The 24,086-nt window shown below is 30.4% G+C and overlaps 1 protein-coding gene across 4 annotated transcripts; it reads right to left on the bottom strand.

Moving 5' to 3' along the window:
• Nucleotides 1-1,702: 1,702 nt before the first annotated feature.
• LOC148628663 (nuclear receptor-binding protein-like) lies at nt 1,703-23,678 on the bottom strand. Of its 4 annotated transcripts, XM_088591949.1 has the most exons (16): nt 23,488-23,671; nt 21,904-22,026; nt 21,225-21,326; nt 20,786-20,875; nt 20,233-20,273; nt 19,107-19,201; nt 16,945-16,998; nt 12,374-12,454; nt 11,113-11,136; nt 9,680-9,738; nt 8,971-9,075; nt 7,573-7,705; nt 6,939-7,038; nt 6,400-6,450; nt 4,808-5,105; nt 1,703-3,900 (listed from the first exon to the last, which is right to left on the bottom strand). In XM_088591949.1, exons 1-16 carry the CDS (start codon nt 23,602-23,604, stop codon nt 3,814-3,816), a joined length of 1,560 nt encoding a protein of 519 aa, XP_088448075.1. In that variant the 5' UTR covers nt 23,605-23,671; the 3' UTR covers nt 1,703-3,813. The 4 variants fall into 4 exon arrangements, with proteins under 4 accessions (XP_088448075.1, XP_088448086.1, XP_088448097.1 ...); XM_088591960.1 differs by lacking the exon at nt 11,113-11,136; XM_088591971.1 differs by lacking the exon at nt 16,945-16,998.
• Between the last annotated feature and the right edge of the window lie 408 nt (nt 23,679-24,086).

Raw genomic sequence — 24,086 nt, 5'->3', positions numbered from 1 at the left:
ACATACAAAGTAACAAAAGTAAATGAGCAACTCGGACTCCATTAAAAACTGGGAGCATGGACCAGGTGTACCGGTAGGGTAAGCAAAAGTTCAACATGAAAATCAGTTTCCCACAATCAAAATTGGGTTTCCAAGCTTAAAATTTCATGTAAAAAAATCTTTATTTGGAAACGATATAGTTCAAGAATAACTTTCCCTGGCCTTAATAACTTGCCTAGGGTGACAGGAAAGAGGAATCTTAAAACACTGTAACATGAAACACCAAAAAAATAATTTTCTGCAAAACCAAAGTATTTTTGTAGTTTGAATTCATTGTTTTGTTTAAACCATATGTGCACGACATTATACTGATAAGAAATGTATTTTCCATGACAAATGTAATTACCGGTAACTATGATTTGTTTGAATTGTGTTTCAGACAATAATGCAAATTATATGCAATGGTTTCCACTTTTGAATTCATTGGAAAACATTTTGCTTATGTACATCAACATCATCATTTTCCCCATGATTAAAATGTAATTAGCCATCCTCTGACAGCTGAATCCCTTGTCACACAGACATCACTGAAATTGTTTATTCAGGCACAATTCACCTATTATCTGAGTAACATCATCAAAGGTTAATAAATCCTTGTTTCCACTAAAGATATATTCAAAATGCAGAAACATATCCACTTCTCTAAATGAACATGGTAGGTATTTAAGGGAGCAACATTTGGATTTTTATGGGGTTGATATTTTAACTTTTTTATTTGTTTATTTTTCTTCTGGTAACTTCTGACTCCAATCTTTACTTTTCATTTTCTGCTTTAAAGATTTAATTGCCTGTCCAAGATTTTCTTCCTTAAGAATTTCAATCCTACCTTTAAATTTCAATTTAGTCATTATGAAATGTTTTTTTACTTTATATTTAAGAATATTGATATTTCATTGGCATGTAAAAGCCTTGACCTTTGCACTTTTCTCATTGAAGCATGCAATTGGTCAACACACAACCAATAAACATCAAAAATGAAACATTCAATTCCTGTAATTACATTCGTTATGGTTCTAATTTTTTATGTCATCTGTATCAAAGCATCCACGATGGCAAACACAATTTCAGTTATTTTTATAACACAGAAAATATGCAATACACAGTGACCAATAAAAATAGCCAAGTTTTTATATTGTTGGTGTGGCCTACATAAATTTCCAGGAATATGTTTTATTGACTTGTGACACATTTATTATGCTGAATTTTCAATGAGATTAGCATATTTGAATGATATGCACAGTTAATATAATTATTGGTACATAAATAATAACTAACTTTGGTCTGTTACATTAAAAGGTATGAGGTACCTGAAGGAGGCACCAATAAAAGTTCTATCAATGTTTTGTATTTAACTTTATAATTTGTCTAGAGACCTGTACACCCACCCATATACAAAGAATAAAAGCACCTCCCCCTCCATGGCCCCTGGTATGCTTTACTGGAACAGCCCTTAAAATAATGCTGGTTTTTTTTTTTTTAATAGAAACTCTGGTTGGTTTCTTTAAAAATTACTTGAATAGAGAAAGAACAACAAATTCTTGATTTAGGCAGTTATGTTGAGAACACCCTTCCCTCATTAAATACATGTGTGTACAAGTAAAGATATTTCAAGAGCTACAAAGACAGCCCAATCTGTTTTCCTTCTCATAATAAGACTCAGTCACATATTTTTCTCATTTATTAAATTATCCTCTGTACAAAATTCACAGAATCTTATCCTGTCAATCATATCACACAGCATTAACATGAAGTCAAAGATTGATCTAAGGAAAGTAAAGATAACAGCATTTTAGGTACATGTACATGTATTAAGCAGTTTAGCATGGACTTTAAAATTAAATGATGAATCACAATAAGAAGAAAGAGTCAAACAACGAAGATCAGTTCAAAGTTGATTCAAATCATTTCTGCATTAAAACTTAATTCTGTTTTACTCAAAAAGGAAAAATAAAATTGGTGTTTCAGCCTAACTTCACAACAAAATAAATAATTTGATGAATTTTAAGTATAATACATTGCAATTTTTTCAGACCATAAGTGTGGTTTTAGTTCAGAATAAAAAATTGTAATTTTCAATTTAAACAATAGAGATAGATCAATCATAATTTTATAAGAACAATTTATTTTTTTTTTCTAAAAATTGTCAAGTCATAGACAGTTAAAGTGATACAGGAGAGTCGTCAACTGTTGTAAGTGGTACAGGAGAGTCATAGACAGTTAAAGAAACAAGTAATATTTCACACAGACTATATGTATATATACAATTTGAATACTCAGCACTTTCAGAATAGAACAATAAATTAAAAATATCAATAACAAAAAAACAATATATTTTCCTTTTTTTCATAATCTAAACTACAGTATTGCACTAATTCATTGGAATTTTTTAGATTAGTTTTAGATGCACTTGTATAATTTCATAGAAATTTTATTGGCAACAAAAAAAATAATCATATGAGAATACTGAAGATCTTTGTTACCTCACAAAAGAATTAATGGTGAGATTCTAGCTGTTTTGGGAAAGAGATTTTTGATTTATAAATTATCCAAATTAAGGAATCCATTTCTTTTGCTTGAATTTTTCATGAATCATTACAGATATTTCTATTAATTTTTAATGTTTTAGTTACTAAGTTAACATTAATAACAAAAAGTAATTCTATTTATGTTTTAGTACAGATATTTTGTTTTGGGCTTTAGTTCAGTGTAATAAGGTTGGTGTAAACAAAAGTAAAGAACAACTAAAAAAACATTGCAGTGCTAAAATCCAGAATAAAATAATCTTATTTCTACTTAATTAGAAATTAGAAAAAAAACATGCATGAGAAGGATATGTAATGGAAATTGCTAGTGTTTGTTTTACCGGTACTTTTGTTTTGTTGGTACATAAAAACAGCTAAATACCTAAAATACACATGATCTGCTTAATCTATTAATAAATCACAGAAATTCCATTTTATCATTGTTTTACCACGGGCTTGCCATTTATGTCACATTGTTTTACCCTGAGTGATAGCAAGGGGTTAACATAACAACATAAATGGCCAGCCCATGGTAAAACAATAATAATAAAAATATATTTCTATTCCTATATGACTAGTTTCTTCATATTTTTTATTAGATGCAGTCAGTGTGTTGCATGAAATATTGGTCATGTGTTTATCCCTTTTTTTAACATGGCTGTGATCTAAAGAGCTTTGAAGTCCATCATATTAGAATTTAACACAAACTAAATCTCAAATGCCATAAGAAACACAAAAATACATGTAGTATTAAAACATAATTAAAATTGTTATACAAATATATGACTTCATAAAAGTCTCTACATGCAGATCAGTGCAAAACAAATTGAACGGCACAAAAATATTTGGAGTAATTTTAAAACAATTCTTTTGTTATAACACCGTCTCAAATTTACTGGTAAAAGTGTGGAACTCTAATAAATATTTTTTCATCAACCACTTAAATGCTAATGTGTTTGGTTGTGTATAATATTGGAAGTATAACTTCACTTTGCAAAAATAATTTGCCTAAATCAAAATCATAGGTCTTAACTTCAACATTTCACTTCTTTCCGCTGACTTGATCTGGTTTGTAGGTTACTTCATCCATGAAGCGAATAGAATGGATCAACTCTGTTCAGTTTGAACTGAAAGCATTGTGCTGATGACTGAATTTAAGCAACAATCAGACCATGTAACACTTTCTTTCCATTAAAATACGGAAATAACAAGAAAGTGCCAAAATTAGGAGCCAGTCTGAAATCTGCTACATTCATGATCCCTCTACCGGTACATGTGATTTTGTAAGCACACCCATCAATTGATCGTTGATTAACTTAGCAATAGACTCTTTGTCAGTCTGTGAAAAAAAGAAACATAAACAAAAATAAATACATATATTCTTTTTTTAACAAGTTTCCAAATTATTCAAAAATCATAGTAAACAATAGCATTTTTTTCATGTTTTGTGGGAGTTCATAGTGCAAGTGCCTTTTTAGTTTGTTTTTATTTTGTGTGTTGTCCTTCCTTATCTTCAGTTTTTACATACATTCCTGTACTTTATTCCAATGTCTATATTGCGTATGTATTTACACTATTATTGAATGAAGGAATAAATGTTTTGTAACAATTCAAGAATGGGTCTGTCTGAAAACAAGGCAGGGGGCAATTTACCATAGCTAATGAAATTGTTCAAAAAGATATGTTACTTCCTAAAAACAACTCTTCCTATGTTCATTTCTTTAGATCTGCAATATATTGTGAAATATTTTTTGACTAGTTATAGTGTAAAAATTCTGAATGGAAATTTTCCCATACTTTTATGAAGTAGAACATAACCAATATCTCCAGTGGGCAACTTTCGTTTGCACTTTTTTCTACGAGACTTACTGAAGGATTTCCAATCAAAACATATTTGGGATTAAGAAATGCATGAATAACTAACCATAATATTTTGCCTGGTTTTAAGTCAGAGCTGTACTTAAGTACATACAATACATAATTTTTGCACATATCAAATTAGAATTAAAGTTTGTTTTTGTTTGCAAAAACATATTGTTTTTGTCTGCAAAAACATATGTCTCCCCTCATCCTGCAAACTGTTCTGAGCATTTTTGGTTCAATAGTTTCAAAGGAGTTGCACTGACAAGGTAATTTATGAGGATTTTTGGGAAATTTCTAAGTTCAAAGGGGCATAACTCCTCACATTTGCGGTCATAATCATAGAGACATTTTTCCACACATCTCTTTACTGTAAGCCACAATACCTTGTTTATGAATCCATAATGAACTAATTCTTGGGCGAGTGTTTCAGCATTATCATCCTTTGTAAAATCTGCTGTTAACTGGCGGTTAATTTTATCATCCATTTTTAATTGCAATGTAATATGGAACTTGAAGGAATCGTCTCTTTTTATTGTACATGCAGATGCTGTTACCATTCTACTTTCAACATCAGAAGCATTTTGGTCCTCAGATTTTTGTTCATCAACTTCAGGTGTTTTTGGTCGTGGTTTGTTTGGGGGATCTGGCATTGTGAAAGCTGTCAGAGGATAGATACCATTCCTGTAAAAGCAAATACATGTCAAAATTTGAGCTATTCTAGAAATGATCAAACTGTTGAAGAAAATCTAGAACTTGAATAAATTAGATATATTGCAATTAGGCTCACAAAAAATAACTCCAAGTTGAACCATACAACCAGTAAAGTGAATTATCTCCCTTTCCTGCATGGAATAATAATTACTCCTTTTCGTGTTCTGTATCTCTTTATATAAATCAAACCCTTACATGACATTTCATCAAAATTCATTTTGTAGGTTTACAAGGCAATGTGCAAACCAGGTACATGAACAGAGAGATGAATATACAAAATGAATCATATATACTCCCTACTGTATTTCTGTGGTATCATAAAACTCTGTGAAAAGGTTCTCTAAATGATTGTGTCAAGATACTTTAGAAACTTTCAATAATACTTCATGGGGGTTGATTATTAAAAACTGGTTATTTGCCTCTTATGAACAATTCTTATAATGTAGCAAAGGGAAAGAAACAACAAGTGTATATGGGTAAACTATATGCTGATCATTAAAAGAATAATCATGGTAAAATGTGGGGGTAAAACAACAAAAATAAATCAAAAATTAAATATCAGCCTTCATCTTATTTTGGTCGTAAATTTATTTTTGGTCTCACTAACCACTTCTAACATTTCCATTACTTTACATGTTAAAAAGTAATTTTCAAAGTTTCACTGTGAATTAGCAGGACAAATGACATCTTAAAGTTGCATACCGTTGCGAAGCTTGGAAAATAAGGCTTCCCAAATTCATTATGCTAATGGTATGATGATTGTAGAAATTCTTCACAAAATTTACTTGAATAAATAATACAGAAAATCCACATTTTTACCTGTTCTGCTAACTGACAACATGGAGGCAAATTACTCACACATGTAAACAATATTCATACGTTTTTGTAGTTAATTACATATATGATTTTAAAGTACACTTTCTCAGCTTTATTTTAACTACTTTTAATCATAATACACACAAATAATGCACTTACAATGCATATGTCTAGGTTCAGTGTGTTTTTGATACTACATAGTAGGGTGGCCATTTGACCCGGAAGTGGTTAGTGAGACCTTAAAAACATTTTATGAAAACAGGTCACTTTGTTCTGAACCTTCAAATATGTAACACAATCATGATACCAGTTCTTTTTTCAAGAATCATCTTAAATGACTATTAGATTATAAAACTTGTTAACTACAATGCACTGAGCTAATTGTTGACTGAATATCAAGTTTCTCTTGTAAGCAGTTTGATGATATTTTAAGTCAATCAAGACTTACCTGACATCTTCTAAAAATTTCTCCAATTCTAGGTTTGGTACTTGAGATCTTCTGAAATTTATAAAAAAACATTATACCATGAATGCACTTTTGGCCTAAACAACAGTTCACTGTACATTGAACTTTTCTAAAATGTCAAAAACTACTTTTAGGGCAAATTGTATCGTACTGATTTTTTTCCACTTAAGAAATGACATTAAAAGTGCAAACTAATCCATGCATGAGTTAAACCTCCATGCATTTCCAGCTTTATATTTTGGTCATTTATGATTACCAACTGATTATTCTATTTATTATTAAGATTTTCTCAAAAGTTTATTGTTTTTTTACATATAAATTTTTAACTTAGTAATCGGTGGATTGATATTCCAAATCATTAATTTTTTTGGCAGGAAAAAGTCAGAGAGTGAAATAACCTAATTTATTTTAGAGGGAACATTCTCTGCTTCCTATATAATAATGACTTTTATACCTAAGTGAATTGTCTTGTAGACATTTTGCAAACATATATATTATCTTAGTAAAAATCTTTTACTTACTTCCATTGGAGAGGGTCTTTAAATTTGATTACAGCAAATACTGAATTAGGATCTGATCTTTTAATGAAAGCTTCATCTGTGAGATTCTCGGGAAGAATTGCTGCAAATAGTATCATTGTAAACATTTTTAATTCACAGCTCATTCATAATTACTTTTTCTAATAATGTTTTACGAAATTAATTCACCAAAATGATTAAATTAGGGGCATTGATAGACAAAAGTAGTTTTTGTGTAAAATTATACAATACAACATATCTGTAATTGCTAACAAGAGTCCGCTGTTTAATGGGAGTTAAGCTGGGCATAATATAGAGGAAGAAATAAGCAAAAACTTATCCTTGTTTGTGCTCACTTCTCCCATTCGCCAGAAGTTATTTGTTATAGATTACATAGACAAAAATGTCAATATTGATATTTTTCAAACGGAATTTACTTAAACTTCTCCGTTGAAGATTTAAAGAGACTGTCTGGGTCTTCCATGGATACCCTCTTAACAATTAAATAGGAATTAAACAGTTCTTTTACTCTGACAGAGGATTATAAAATTTACTTTGATTTTCTGTCTATATCACATTCCTGTTTATATTTCTCAAGTTTTAATTTTTGAACAAATGCAATTAAATATTTACTTACAAAGACTTTTAACAAATGTGTGAGCACCAAGCAGTTTCAATGAATGTACTTCAAACAATATGGCATGAAACAAAAGCTCTCTGGCCTTTGGTCTTTTTGCTGGATCTTTTTGTATGCATTGTGATATAAAATCCTACAAAAATAAATCAAAAATTAAATATCAGGCTTTATCTTATTTTAGTCGTAATTTGTTGTACTTTACATGTTAAAAAAGTAATTTTCAAAGTTTCACTGTGAATTACCAGGACAAATGACATCTTAAAGTTGCATACCGTTGCGAAGCTTGGAAAATAAGGCTTCCAAAATTCATTATGCTAATGGTACGATGATCGTAGAAATTCTTCACAAAATTTACTTGAATAAATAATACAGAAAATCCACATTTTTACCTCTTCTGCTAACTGACAACATGGAGGCAAATTACTCACACATGTAAACAATATCATATGTTTTTGTAGTTAATTACATATATGATTTTAAAGTACACTTTCTCAGCTTTATTTTAACTACTTTTAATCATAATACACACAAATAATGCACTTACAATGCATATGTCTAGGTTCAGTGTGTTTTTGATACTACATAGGGGGGTGGCCATTTGATGCGAAAGTGGTTAGTGAGACCTTTTTTTTTCATAAGAATTCAAAGCCCAATGTTATCTTTACCTCTATTAAATCATGAATATAACAAAGTTTCAGATTTCATAAGGACTGAGTATGCACCATAAGTTGGTTTCAAAGCCCCTGGTGAAAGTGGATGCAAGAGTGATGTATAAGACTTACAGTATGACTGAAGTCCCACTAATAACAGATGATAATTGAGTATTGCCCATTAACACTCCCCTTAAACAATCCATGCATCATCTAGTGTTTTCCGATGTGCTAACAATGACATTACTTTTTATTAGAAAAAGGTGGTAAAACCTCTATTCATTTAAAAGTTTTAAAATTAAAGATAAATTTGATTTTTTAGATTGTCATGCTCTGGGTAAAGAACATGAACAGATTTTCACCAATATATATCCTATAGGCCATAATAAAAAAAAATCCTAGCTTCTCATCTCTGTTGGACCCGATTTATAATTATGTTTTTTTTAGGTAACTTCCAGTTTGAAAATAATTTTTCACTGCTATTCCTTTTTAAAATGGTTCCAAATTAGATGAGACTGGTATAGTAAAGACACATATACTTTTATAGAGCTGTTGCAACATGCTTCTACTGGTTAAATCAATCACTTAGAACACATAAATGACCATAACAACAATGCTAGTTTCTGCATGAGAGATAGTTACTGAAGGAAAAATAAAATATAAAAAATAAAGTTTGTCCCCCGCCCAAATTATTCAGAAAAGTTGGATGAGAATCTATGAATTTTTTTTTATTACAGCAATATCTTACTCTTTGTAAACGATTCTCCAAAGACTCCAAAGTTCTTTTGATATTTTCTTCTGTAACATGTACACTGGATTCACCTCCATTGCCTTGGAAACCAAGAGCTGCTATCTGTAATTGATAAAGTGGTGAATATTTATCATACAAGATTGTTACATATTACATATATCCCCCTTCACAGACAGAAACTGGAATCCCTATTGATATTCAAAATGTATATCATTGAACTGGCTATGAAGTAAAAATTTCAAAACTTCTACTGGTCAAGTAGTTCTCGCCAACTGATTTTTTGTTATCTCCTGTGAAACAAGTTCATGCCCAAATTTTAAATACAAAACATCTAAGAGATTACTGATATTGCTATTATTAGCTATTATACAATGATTTTCATCAAGGAATATAATTTTGGTGAGCATATTGGTGAGAAGCGCTTCTGTCTTGAAAATGACAAGATCTACTCTCTGACCAGTACATAACAACAAAAATATTGCGCGTGACAACAAAGATAGGAACATGGTCAGAAGATAAGAGAGGGCAAATTCATAAACAAATTTATTTATAATAAAACACTGTAGATTCGATTGCAATTTTCAGGAAATGAACCCCAACATTTGTCAGGTCAGAGTGCCACAAAACTATAAAAATACTATCTCTCAGACTTAAGTATTTTCCCAAGATTTGTGGCCCTGGGGGCCTTTTCTTCCATTATAATTACCTCTAATGCACAAATTCCAAAAGAGTAAATATCAATTGGTGGTCCAAAAGCACCAGGATCTGTCAAAATAAAAGAGATAAATCAGTTGACAATGATTTAGTTCTTATACCACTTAAATTTAGATATAATACATTTATAAATGCCAAATCACTATCCCTTAAGTTTTTAATATTTCACTAAAATAAATAAGTTAAAGAAAGTAGCTATACAATGAAAAAGGGTCCATGAAATATTAAACAATCTATAAGTATTGTCATATGCATCAGAAATTATAAGAAAAAAAATATTTGTTTACAGTACCACTTCTCTAATATAAGACCAAAACAAATAATATGTCTGTTTTCTGCTACCCTACCCACTATCTACCCTAGTTTTTTGTGCCTTCCCTAAACATTTTATGGCCATTTTAGCTCATACACTATTCAAGTCTAGATTGTTTCCCCATTAACTCAATGTAAAAAGTTCATGAAAAATCAAGTAATTTCCCTACCTACCTACCCTATTTTTTTTATGCTGGTAGCAGGAAACAAGACTTTTATTTATTTATTATTTTTTTTGGCCTAAGAAGCTTAAAATGAAATTACTGTACAATGAGAAAATTATAATTTAATTGAACTGTCAACATTTATGACAAAAATGAGAATCAATCAAGTGCACTTAAAAAATCAAATACTACTAAGAGAAATAGACCTGTTTATCTATTGTGAATTAAATAATGAAAAGTTATTTAAGTCGACTATAACTCCCAACACCAGAGTAAAACTTTTATTTGTGGCAAAATTTTCCTGTATCTAACCACAGAAAAACAGAAACAAAATTCTCTTGGGTCTATGTGTCACAAAAAGATAACAAAAATTCTTGAGTCTGAGAGCTTTTTTCAACTTCAATGGTAAACTTAGTGATTTATTAGTGGTATCAATTTCTTCTTTTTAAAGTGAAATATAATGAAAACTGTCTATTCCAAACCTTTTTGAATTTAAAATTGGTTTGGTTTAGACAGGTGTTCAGTTTAAAAAAGTTCAAAATATGTTTAAATTGATATAGAGACTTCACAAAAAGTGTCTGGTTTAGATAGGTGTTCAGATTATTCAGGGTTTAGATTTCACTGTACTCATAATGTCACTTTCATGAACCCAGTTGTATGAAGTTACTTTTTTTGTTGGTATCACTTTTAGTGGTTTGTCCAAATTTAATTGTTTCATGACTTTGTAAATTTATGAATACAGGATAAATTGAAATCTACTATTTTATTGCCCCCACCCCACAAACAATAGTTATTCCACAATATATAGAAGAAACCCAGAAGTTCAGAACAACTTTATGAAAAGTAAGATGAGATAATTTATCGTTATGCAACATACTGATACCACTGATTTTGAGAAAAACTCTTCGACTTAAAACTCAATCTTACAAAGCAATGACCTAAAGTTTACCTGAATGATCAGTTATTGTAATATCTGAGAAAATAAAGCATATTTGCTACAGTAGATGCCAATAAAAAAAATCAGACATATACAGTGAAACCCCCTTCTGGTCTGTAGGGTGTATTTGGTTTAGATAGGTACTGTAAACATATTAATTTCCGAGGTAGCTAATTTTCATGAACACAATTGTGGGAATCAATTTTCACAGCTTCAAAAAAGTGATAAGCAATACATAAGTGTCAAAATATATTGCTGTAACTATTTGCTGCCCCCTTTTTTTTTCACCATGAAAATAGTGAAAATTAGTACACCATGAAAATTAATGTATTTACAGTACATTTTGTATTCAATTTACCCAGGTTCAAAATACATTTAAACTGATATAATGAGATTTAAATCAGTGTTTTGTTTAGACAGATTTTACTGTATATAATTGGTCATTCATTTAATCACCATTTCAGTTGAATGAATATTGGTAAACTTATATTTACTGATAAAAAACATACCAGTAGTTACTATAAATACACAGATAAGTGCAAGGATGAAACTCTGTCTAACATACAACACTGTGTCTAATTCCCAATAAAATATAACCAACCAAAACATGACCATCTAAGTAATAAATCAAATGTTTCCTATATGTGAAATTACTGTTTTAAGTGTCAGTCTCTGTAAGAATCAGACGGTGTGTGAAACATGGTATGAAAAAAAAAAACAACAAAAAAATCACCATTTTAAAAGTTCAATTTGACTATTTGCATCATCAGAAACAAGGAAAAAAGACAAGATATTCTATATCATGTTGGTGCATTGAGTTATAATTTCATTAAAATGCACTGAAAATGAATATTTAAAGGGCAGTTAACTCTGTCAAAAATTTCATTTTTATAACATTCTATTGAAAATTTCTAGAGCTATTCCAGTGATGCAGAGATCAAATAATGGTCTTTTCAAATAGAGAAAGCATCCTTGAGTTAAATTATACTGTCAGAAGAGTGGGTTTTTGACATGCATGTTTCTGATTTTTTCCCAATTTGCCTGATTCTTACAAATACTTACACTTAACAAATAAGAAATCAAGATAGAATTATTCACAGTGTTGTATACAGTTCTCTAAAATGTTTGATTATTCAAATCAATTGACTTCTAGACAAGAGGGGGTTCAACGCAAACATACTCAACCCTGAAAAAGATTACTCGAGATCTAGATGAACATAGTCCTACATGTATAACTAATTACATCTAGCCACAAATCCATAGAATTACATACCAGCATACTCAGGAGCAATACAATGCATATTCTTAATGTCTTTCCTGTATGTCTTTACATGATGCATAGCATCTGGTGCCACTGAAAAATATCATAAAGCTCTGTAAAATATCGTAAATCTGTAACATTCAGATTCAAGAATGAAAAACCATGTCATAAAAAAAACAAAAGGTGTGTGACATTTTTTTTTATATAAAATGTAAAATATTGATGTACCATCAAATGGCATGTTAAATCTGTTGTGAAAAAAAAACAGTACCAACAAGAAATTGCAGAGAAAAATGAAAGTAAAACTTGGAAAACAACAAAGCTAACAGTTCTTACAGACTAACAGATACATAGAAGGAGAATAACTAGGGTATAACCATATACCCCTTCTCTCTTTAGGAGCTGGGAATCATTACTAATTTCTGTAGTACTTTTCCCTTTAAACTACAACAACATTTCTGTTAAGTACCAGTCAATATAAAATTCAGAAACTGTCCATATTAAAGTGATTCATGGTGAAGAAAAACTCACTGCACAAACAATGCTTTTTCAATCTACATATGCTATATTTTTACGTAACAGCTGTCCTTCCATATTCAAATCTGTACTTTTAAGAAAATCATACATTTATCTCCCACTAAAATCAACCAAATCGAACAAAATAAAGAATGATAAATCTTGCAAAGTGCTAATTTCATGTACAATCTATATGAATTTTATCTCATGAGCACAACACCAAAATAAAAAACTATAACTGGTTATATGGTCTGTAACTGATTCTGAATAAGAACTAAAAGTGAATTTGGTGGGTTTTTGATATGCATGAACAACCTCTTGTCTGATGTTTATAAAGACTGCTAAATCAAAATAAGCCATCTATGCCACTTCAAAGATAAAATAAGGTATATGACAAAGAAGGTTGTTCAGGATGGTTTATAGCACGACACATTTTTTCTGTTGAGGAACACGTGAAATAAACAGCTGGGCAGATGTTTGACAGAGTTCGACCAAATTACATTTATACAAAGAAAAAGATTCTGGACTAAAAGAAAATTCTATGATTCCAATGACAACTTATTTAGAATACTAAAAGCCTAAAATCTCCATGTAGCAACACACATGCATAAGTGAGAGTTTCCAGACATTTAAATATGTGACCATCACCATTTATACAAGATATAATTTTTTTTCATTCCTCTCCTTATATTTTGGTTTAAGAGGCAGAAATCATTCAAAGTAAATTTTTACATTTTTTTTTTAATTCTAGTACATTTTTGTAGTTCTGAACTAATATTGAAGAAGATGTTAATATAATAAAAAAATGAAAAAAAAGGCATGAATTAAATTCAGTAAACCAATAAACCCCAAAAAACTTCTAAAAGAGTTCAAGTAACTTCAATGGATACCAAAAGGCTACAGTATCCATATCATAAGTTTTGATAAAGGTGACATTAGGTTCAAAATTCTTTGAACAATCTCAAGTCACTTAATAACAAAGCTTTCCTCAAAGCTTCTAGTATGATTTCTTTCTTTCTGTTCAAAGCTTTCATCATTTCAGTATAAGCATCATTCAATATAGATATGTTTTTCTTTTTCAAGCTATTTATTATAGTAGCATGTTCATATGATATGAAATGATAAAATGCTTCACAGTGCACAGCTTGATATGACTGCAGAGGTCGAAACTCTTAACAGTTGGGGCAAGTATGGACATACCATTCAAGCTTGGTGCAGCTCTGAATTTTTATTGCAATTAAATATTTGACACATGAAAAAAGAATTTGACCAAAATTGCAGAGGCCCCTTTTTGGCCAATTATTCCCCAATAAGCACAACCCCCAAATTGTCCAGACATCATGAAAACAGTTGTTTTTTTGTCCTTTTATGGCCCCTAATTCCTAAGTGGTTTAAAGTACAAAATCATTCCTAGCCTTTCTTTTTGTGGCATGACATTTTGTGGTACAATTTTAAAGAGATCCCTTTACATATACTTAAGTTATGGTCTGGGTCATCATGAAAATTATTGTTCCTTTTTGGCCCCTAATTCCAAAACGGTTCCATTTACATTCTCCAAAATCAATCACAGGCTTCCTTTTGTGATATGGCACCTTGTGATATCTATACTCAAGTTATTGTCCAGACGACAACAGCAGCATGTACCATTATACAACAGAAAATTATTTACAGTCATATAAAAATAATGCATTCCCAATAATAATAGAAGTACAGATGGCAATTATTGTAGACATCTTATTATCAAGCTGTATATCTTGTATTTAATAAGTAAGATAAAATCATTCTTAAAGTAGGATATTCCAAATATGTATGAGTAACAAACTAAATCTGGCTTTTAATTGGTTAAAACTCAATCTTGATGCAGTCAATACAAAATGCGTATGATATAAGTCAATACAAAATCTCTTTCAGTCTGGCAGAAATGTTCTTATTTTCTTGTTGAACATATAGGGAAAAGGATCAAACTATGATGTTGGTCACACAGATAAAAAAATCTATTTCCAAAAAGTTTGTTTTATGCCAAAAGATAATTATTACTGTGTAATTCAAGAGAGAAACATAAAGAAAAATAGCATGCTGCTTTGAAGCATATGATATCCAAACCCTAAATATATTTGTGGCAACTCTGAAATGAAAAAAAAATCAGAAATGATTACAAAAAAAAAAGATTTTGGGCAAAAAGTCGAACCATCCACATAAAAATTATTGTATGTTGGACAGCACAGTCAGACATGCAAAAATATGCGTCTACTATGGCAAAGACTGTCCTTATATCATACGATTAAAAGAACAAATTGATATACATGTACTAAGCATGGATATCAACCTTCGAGGTGGTGCCAAAATATCAACAGATATTCCAATAGGTTGATTTCAATACATTTTGTTGGGAATATGGATTTAGGTTTCACAAGCTCATGAAAATAATGAAAATTGGTACCCAACACACAATAATATAATGTATAGTATACTCATATTTATCGAAAATATCTAATTTCACTAATATTTACAATATTACTCTAAATCATGCAACAGGTTCTCTACAGCATGCATGTCCAAACCATTTCAGAATTACATTTATAGAAAACAATGCTAATATACATATGCAAACACAGAAAAACTACCTTCCAATAAATTTTCTACTACAATCATTCATCCACATACACAGGCTACAGATTATTAACATTCACAAAGGCCATACAACCTTCTGATAGATTTCATTTCTTAGCATGCAAGATCAATAAATATAATGTATATGGGTTAACAATATATTGGACATTGATGTGTTTTTTTTTCACTTGCACTTAATATCAAGAGTAAACTTAGGAAATTTAAAAAAAAACTATCCTTGAGAAAACTGAATGAATGGACCTTTTTACTAGTTCACTATGGCATTTTTTTTAAACACACTCCTTCCAAATGCAAAGTACAATTTTTTAATGCATTAAGTGCCAGTACCTACCTAAGTATGCATGGTTAAAAAATGTTCAAAACAAGTAAGTATTAATCCTGAAAAAATCCTGCCCTATTAAAAGGAATTTATTTCATTATTATTATTCAAAACATATGCAATATCATGCAATACTGGACAAGAAATTACGTCCTTAAATAAACCAACAGGAACAAAAAAAGAAGATTTTTTTCTCATATTCTCCATAAAGAAAACCATTTCAAATTTACTGCTTGCATAGAAATCATGTTCCTCATCATAAAAATCTAAAAAGGCAAAGATATTTGCAATATTATACCAGCAGGAAGATCATCAAATACTAATTCACAATAACTCCATTCCACATTACGATAAATAAAACAACTGCCAAGCGGAGAATAAAAATCTGCTATCAAAATTTCCAATCTGTCACAAAATTTTAAAGAAAAATAAAATCATGATATGGTAGCAAAGCTCAAGTTAACCATTGTAAATTCTAAAAAAACTACAGCAAAACAAAATGGTATCCATTAGCTTAATAATATCTCTCAATTCTTAGGTATTAGGCCTAAAACTGTTAGATTCTGTTACTACAATAAATGATACACTGGTATAAAACTGTGAAAAAAACACATGTGGTAAAATAAACAAATAACTTAGACAAGGAAAAGGCTTTAAGTGCAAAACTTTTGTCAATTTATTTACAATTCACATGTTTAGATATTGGAAAACAAATAACACTATGTACAAATAAACTGAGGAAGTGCAAACACATCTAGATCGGGAAAATAAGAAAGAAGAAAAAAATCTAATCTTAATGTACATACAATCAGAAGCATAGAAAAAGTGGGGTGGACTAGCTGAGAATTCTAAGACTTGCAGTAGTAATTCAAGAAATAAAGTTTGTCGTTTTTTGTAGTGTTTCAAATTACAAATAATTTTTTTTTTATTACCAGTATTCCTATTGCCAGATACTATTATAAGCATGAAATTTACAAAAAAGAAATTGAAACCACATGTCATGATACAAAATGAGACAATGTTTGGATACAAAACAATGATTATCATGATTAAACACCATGAAAAGAAAACATGCGTTTCCACCACACTATTCCAGGTTATAGTTGCATGTATTAACCTTTTGTGATGATATGTCCCGGTATTCCCGTCACATAACAAACTGCACCATACTCTATAGGGGAAATAAAGCAAAGTCAAAATAAAATCGTAGCATTAGGTCTACTGGTACTCTGGGAGACAATTCCTGAAGTTTTCTATGCTTCAACTAAAAAGTTGAGCCTATGAATTATCAACACCATAAAATATAAGTACTAGGTGGTTCAAAAAACTAGCCTATGTAATAAAGAACTTTGATCCAGTGTTCAAGCTTGACCGAGACAGAGTGGACATAGATCCATGCAAGCTTCATTTGGTTTTACCATAACAAAATTCAAGTAAAACCAAGATATTAGATAAAAGCAAAATAAAGATGATAAATAATCACCCAAGGAACAATTATTGTAGGTTCTTTATTGTCCTTTTCATACCATATAGCATATTATTCCTAAGGGATATTGTCAAAGTACTATTGTTTGTAGGGTACCAATTTTCATGGTTTTCATGGAACCATGAAATTTGGTTCCCAAAGAATAGTAGATTTCCATTAATGAGTAAACTGAAAACTTCAAAACAACGAATTCTAGGATCCACTATAATTGGTATTCACGAATTAAAGTACTTTCACAGTACTAAATTCGGCAAATTATGACACATATACAAAATTACCAAAACAAGTCCTGTTCGACGTTTCTTTTGGAAATCAGTTTTTTCAATACACAATTTCAAAAACAAAACAAAACCTTATACTTTTTCGGTATATATTTTAACTTATATACATTAACAAACTGAAAGGGGAATAACGCCCTCTTGGAAGAAAATGTTAATGGTATGCAGTATAAGGGATAACTCCACTCAGCTCTTATTGTTAAGCTGGAACACTGTAGTGGTAATGAGAGTTTTGAGCTCACTCACCAATACCTCCACCTACAACATATTACCTCTCACGTAGTAGGGCATGTGTTATCTCCCCTTTTCCCTCCAAAAATAATTTTCCTATCCTGCAATTCCTAATATTCTTTATCTTAAGTATAAAATTACAATTTGATTTTCAACACCTAAATTTGAAGAAAAAAGTACAGTGCTTACTGGCAAGTCAGCGCTTGTGAGGCTTTTTTACAATAATTAAAGCACAGTATCGTTGGTCCATTCTCACCAAAATTAAATTTCCAAACATATGGTGCTATATGTATAATACAGCAAAGCACAGAACAAAATTTGCTAGGGGAGAAAACTGCTTAACATGCTCATGTTGTTATTAACAATTAATTTTTTAGGCTGAAAATATTATGGGGTTTAAACTACATGTACTATCTACAGGGTTTTTTCAAAAGGCAGACCCAAAATTTACACACAGAGTGGCCATGACCCAGTATTACCGGGTATACCAAAGGAATCTCAGATCATCACAGCATTGTTCAATATAAAAAAATCTGTCTGCCCTAGGCCTTGTAAGATAGTAATCCTTTTTCAATTTTATTAAGTTTCATCAAATGAAAGTTCATAAGATATTTCTATAAAATGCTTGAAGGAAAACAGGCTATTCCAATAACTCTTTGATATCTTCACATCTACACAATCAACTGGCTTTCAACAGCAAGCAGGAAAAGCAAAAGGAAAGAAAAACTGCCTAACCAATGTGTCAAAACGTCTAGAAATATCATAAAAAATTTTAATTTTCAAACTATATAGATCTCTGACAGAAACTTGAAAGCTATTTCAAATGAGAATTGCATTTTTATTAAAAGAATACAGTTTTAGTTACTGTGTATTGAATTATAATATCCCCAATATATTTTTTTTTCTGCTCTTCTAAACTAAAATGAACCAAATATATACATAATAAACTGAAGCAGGATAAAAGGCAGAACAAAGCAGAAATATAAAATAACTTATAAAAAATATGCAATCCAAACATAAAAATAACAAACTTAAAATCAAATACCCAAACCTACAGCTGTGTATTCAGAAAAGAGAAAGGCAAAAGATGTGGGAAATATCTATTTCTGAAAAGATAATGACTCAGAAAAATCTTTCGATGCAATATCAATATATATTGTCTTAAAATTGCCTTCCTCATCTCTGAGAAATATATCAATAACAAAAATCAATAATATAGAGTGTGTTTGCATGAATGTGACAGAAGCTAGATCCTTAACCTTTTCACTAGTTTGCTTTGCCTACCTGAACCAATTTTGATGAGTCCATTATGTTGTATAAAAATTGTATCACAGGCTAAATTTCCATGGGTAATGGGAGGATTACAGGAATGCAGATAGCTGAAATATAGTTGTGATTCTAATTATAATTTTTTTCAGTAAATAAATATAAGTACTTGTTATCACAAATAATGGTTAAATCTGTTGTGTCATATCAAGATAGTAATAGCCATCTATAGTGAAAAAAATGTGTTCATTAAAGTTACCTTTTTTCTGGTGTAATTATACAGTGAAACCGGTCTAAACTGAACCCCTTTTGGGCCTTCAAATTGATTAGGTTTTAATGGACAGGTGAATGGTTTCCAAGGTTAGAAATACATTCAAACTTATAAAAGTGTTTGGTTTAGACAGGTTTTCAGATTACTCAGGGTTCCATTTAGGCAGGTTACACTGTATTTCTTTTGAGATACATGTATTTCCAATTTTGACTATTTATCAAGCCTTAATTAACTAATAGCTGTACTCAAAGCATTTGCTAGGCCCATCATCCTTTATCGGTGTTACAATCCAATACCTCAGAAATGAAAATTAAATAAAAAAAAACAAAAAGAAATAAAAGTAAGCTTTCTTCAATGATGACAAACATTTTACTAAAAAATTGCAATATCTTGCACAGTATTTTCAATTAAATGTCTAATAACTGGAAAATCACAACTTTAATATCAAGAATAAAGTTCTATGTCTCCAAAAATTTATATAAACCAAAAGAAAGCTTGCAGAAATAGATCTATTGATTGATTGATTGTCTGGGAAAGCTTAAAACATGTCTACACTGCCAATAATTTCCAAATAATTATTAAATAGATAAGTAAATGTAAAATATTGTATCAACGTATTAAAAGAAAAAAACAGTGCCTGCACAATTGCACAATTGTCAACTACCATGTCTACAAATTTTTACTTCCATCAGAATATTTTCTAGCAAATTTGCAACTGTTTGTGATGTTATGAAATCCAGTTACCAGTAAAAATCAGAATATTCTGTGATCATAGTATTTTTAAAAGTTGTATGGCAACCATGTCAGGAATTTTGAAAAACAAAATATATTTTATTAACAAAGGAAGCACTATTTAAATCCACTTTAATATACCTGAGAGCTGACAAAATCTGTGTACACCAACGTTTCCATGCCTACAAAAAAAACCATTCATTGAATTTAATTACATAAGCAAATAATTAACACCATACATTGACAAGCAACTTCCTAATGAAGTCAATGCAAACTTGAGTAATATAATATTTCCAATAATGACTCATGGGGTCGAAAGAATTGGATCAATGTAAAACCAATTATTGCCTGGGTACAAAATTTCTAAGGACAACCCCCCTCCCCTGATATTTTAGTGGTTGAATAGAAATATATGATAATAGCATGCACAAATACACAGAAAGGGGGTAAGATACTATTTTCAAGAATGCTTAAATCACAAGTTATTTTTTTAACTTGTCATATTTCAAAAATCTGATTAGTGAAAGTCTTTAGTAATTGTATTTGTTTTGTTTCAAACATTATTATTAGGCATTATTACTTTTTTTGTTTACCGTATGTCTGGCATAAAAAAAATTGTTTAATGTATTAGCTTTTTCTCAGTAATGAAACTGATTGATGGAATATTCCTTTATCAAATAGGGGAAAAAAATACCTTCAAGTTGAAAGTTTTGTTATTTTTTCTGGTTTTCTTCATGAACTGAGACAGGGAGCCAGAAGACATGTACTCTGTTATAAATATAACCTGAAAATAAAAATAAATTACAAATAATGTAGGTTTAAGATGTTCAACTACCAGCAGACAGTAGACAATTTTAAACAAAGTTGTATCAATTTACTAAAAACTGGATCTGACTATTCTGGGAATATAGGCTCTTTCCTAGGGGAAGAAATTTTATCAAATTGCTTAATTTGCAAGCATTCAGGGTTGTTGGTTTGCCTTTCCCATATTTATAACAGTACAATGACACTGCAGCATGTTATCCATGGTTTTGAAGTTATCCTGACATTATCATGAAATCTGTAGTTAACGAAGAAGACATTGTTCATGAACAGTACCCTTAAGTACTTCTGTAAAAATAGTAGATACTTACCCTGGATTTACCATCTTTGGTATCAGTCCAGTATTTGTGAAATTTCACTATATTTGGATGATCAAGCTGAATAAGGTTATCAAACACTTGTCTTATTTTGTCCTGAAATAAATGATATGAAATATCGTATTACGATAAAATGAGCTATTTAAATCAGTAAGTTTTGATGTTCTGTTATGTAGGCCCCCAAGGAGAGCTAAATGGTAATTACTATTTGCAAAAAAAACTATGAAATGTCAGAAAACAGTTTCTGGCACAAGAATTTTTAAACCCCCATAAAGCATGACATTACAATCGAACATCAGAAAAGTGAACCAAAATTTGATCAGACTAAGCTTGGGATATGAACTTGAGTGTGTCAGGTTTCACCAGTCTCATTTTATGTAGTACATTTGTATTTTAGAAAAAAATATAAAAAAAACTTATTACTAGGCTGTCTTAACCATTCTGACAGATTTATGTTATACATAGTTTTAAATAGTGTTCTGTCTTCATATTTGTAAGTGACAAAACTATCTTGCAGTAGAATACAAGTATCATTTCATTGTTAAAATTTCTTCCAAAATAAACTTAGTAAGCATGAGTTGAATTCTTTCCAAAACTAAGTTTTTTTTTCAAATGTATACCTTGAACTAAATACTATCATTAGACTTGTACTGTGACTGATGTTGACACAAACCTCTTGAGCTTTCAAATTTCTATTTTCAGAGAACTGCACTTCATTCCATACAACCTCCACCCCTTCCTCTGTGTCCATAGCAAGAAAGGCATAATCAATACCTGGCACATCTCTCTGCTCTACCTAAAACCAATGTTGAATGAAAGGAATCAATTCTAAGAATACAAATATTTACCATTACCACTGTGGCTGCCTTACAATTTTTTTTAGTAGTGTTCAGTTGTCAGAGAAAAAAATAAAACAGGGTTAGAAATTAAATTAAGAAATCCTACAGTCAAAAATTTTCTCAAGTTAATTATAATATTTTTGAATAAATTGTAAACTTTTTGGGCAACCTCATATTCTTCTTTGGGTATCAGATCATAATGCCAAATGCCATAACACTCCATCAAAGTGCCCAGTCATATAATGTGAGACAAGTTGTCCCAAGTCTACTAGAACTTGGGTCATCATCAACAGGAGAGTTCTTCGTGATGTTATCACTTACCTATGATTTGGATTTGGTTGGCACAAAATCCATTGAATGGCATGGGGCATCAACTTTAAATCATGATAACTTTTTAATTTTTTACAATAATTGAAAATTTCCTTTGGTTCCCTACACTGCCAATAAAACTCTTTTTAATCCATGGAATTTTAAAATGAATATTCAGTAATTAGACTATATTAGCATAAAAATTTAAAATTAATTTTTAATAAACACAGAGGTTTACATATAAATATCATTTTAAATTTATTTTTTAAGTAAAATATTCACATACAAAATATGAATTATTTTATCTAAATGAAATATTTTACAGAACCAAAATTGGGATATAAAATAACAAAGCTATAATTATAAGTTTTGAAAATTGGGATTCTAATCACAAAATTGTTAATTGTTTATTTAGTTGTTTATTTGTCAACCAATTTTACGCTTAATGATATGCAAATTAGTGAATATGACATCACTAATGAGATTGGCAAACTCTCCTATAGGGCCATCCAAGCTTAAAACATTGTCCTCTTGCAGATTAAACCTGCCTCATACATGTAAGTTATATTATCGCTGATAAAATCATATACAATTTGTACCTTATACTTTAACTTTGACAATCCCATCTTAAAAATGTGATGGCATCTTTAGAGGACAATGTCTTAAAAAAGGACAGAGCATCAGCAATGTTCTGTATCACTACATATGCGTGCGGATGCTCTAAAAGATGAATGGCTCAACGTGTTTTTGTCGAGTGACATACTTCGGAAATGATATCTACAGTTAGGTGATGGTTTGAACTTTAAATACATATTTACAGCGTGTGTTATATGAAATCGTGCATATTCACATTGATTAAAATATCATCGATGTAACAAAATACATTTGTAATTGTAGTAGTGGATTAACAACTATTTTAATTGTTACGAAGTCAAATGTTTATTTGAGTATAGTATACATATTGCTCCATCCCCAATATGCAAAGCCTTAAATCATATTCATAGGCAAACATATAAAATCAATTTATTTCCATCTCAAGACGGGCTACAGGGACAAGTGGGAGTGTCATGTCAAGTCATTCCCGTTAGGAGCCGTACTTTTCAACATACCTCTTCTCTCCTCTTTTGCCACCTTCCACATGGTGAGTACTCTAAAACTTCCCCTTCGTCTTCAGACTCATCAGCACTATCTGTTTTCTCTGGCTTCTCTTGGTCAACATCGCCCATATCGAAATAAAATCACTGATGTCGAAAAGTGAACAAAATTTTTAGCAGACGGAAATTGATTACTGATTCGCAGCAAATAATTAGGTGTATAGTACCTGTAAATATAAAAACGAAATCAAGCACGGATTAAACAAAACGAAACAAACTAAAACCGTTCTATTATTTAAACAGAAAACTAAAAGAACGACAAAGGTTCGAAATATTACAAAAAACAATGAATGTGCATTTTCGGGATTTCCTAACACTGCTCTGGAATATAACTTTTTTCCCAATTATACAGACACTGGCATAGATGAGTTGCACTTACAACTGAGTTAATTCAAAATACTTGAACGGTCCTATTAAAACTTTCAAGTTGGTCAAAACATACAATCTAAGAATACAGAATTGCCAAATTTTCTGAAACAATGAGGGAACAAATACCGGAATGGAGTTTTAAAAAATTCAATGAAACACGGCATAACAGTAAGCCTTTTAAACCA

This window comes from Perna viridis, chromosome 1, assembly GCF_037379345.1.
Source record: "Perna viridis isolate PV_CMFRI_1.1 ecotype Kerala chromosome 1, ASM3737934v1, whole genome shotgun sequence".
Classification (NCBI taxonomy): Eukaryota; Metazoa; Mollusca; class Bivalvia; order Mytilida; family Mytilidae; genus Perna; species Perna viridis.
The sequence above is the reverse complement of the archived record's forward strand: the minus strand, read 5'-3'. Positions and strand labels throughout refer to the sequence as shown.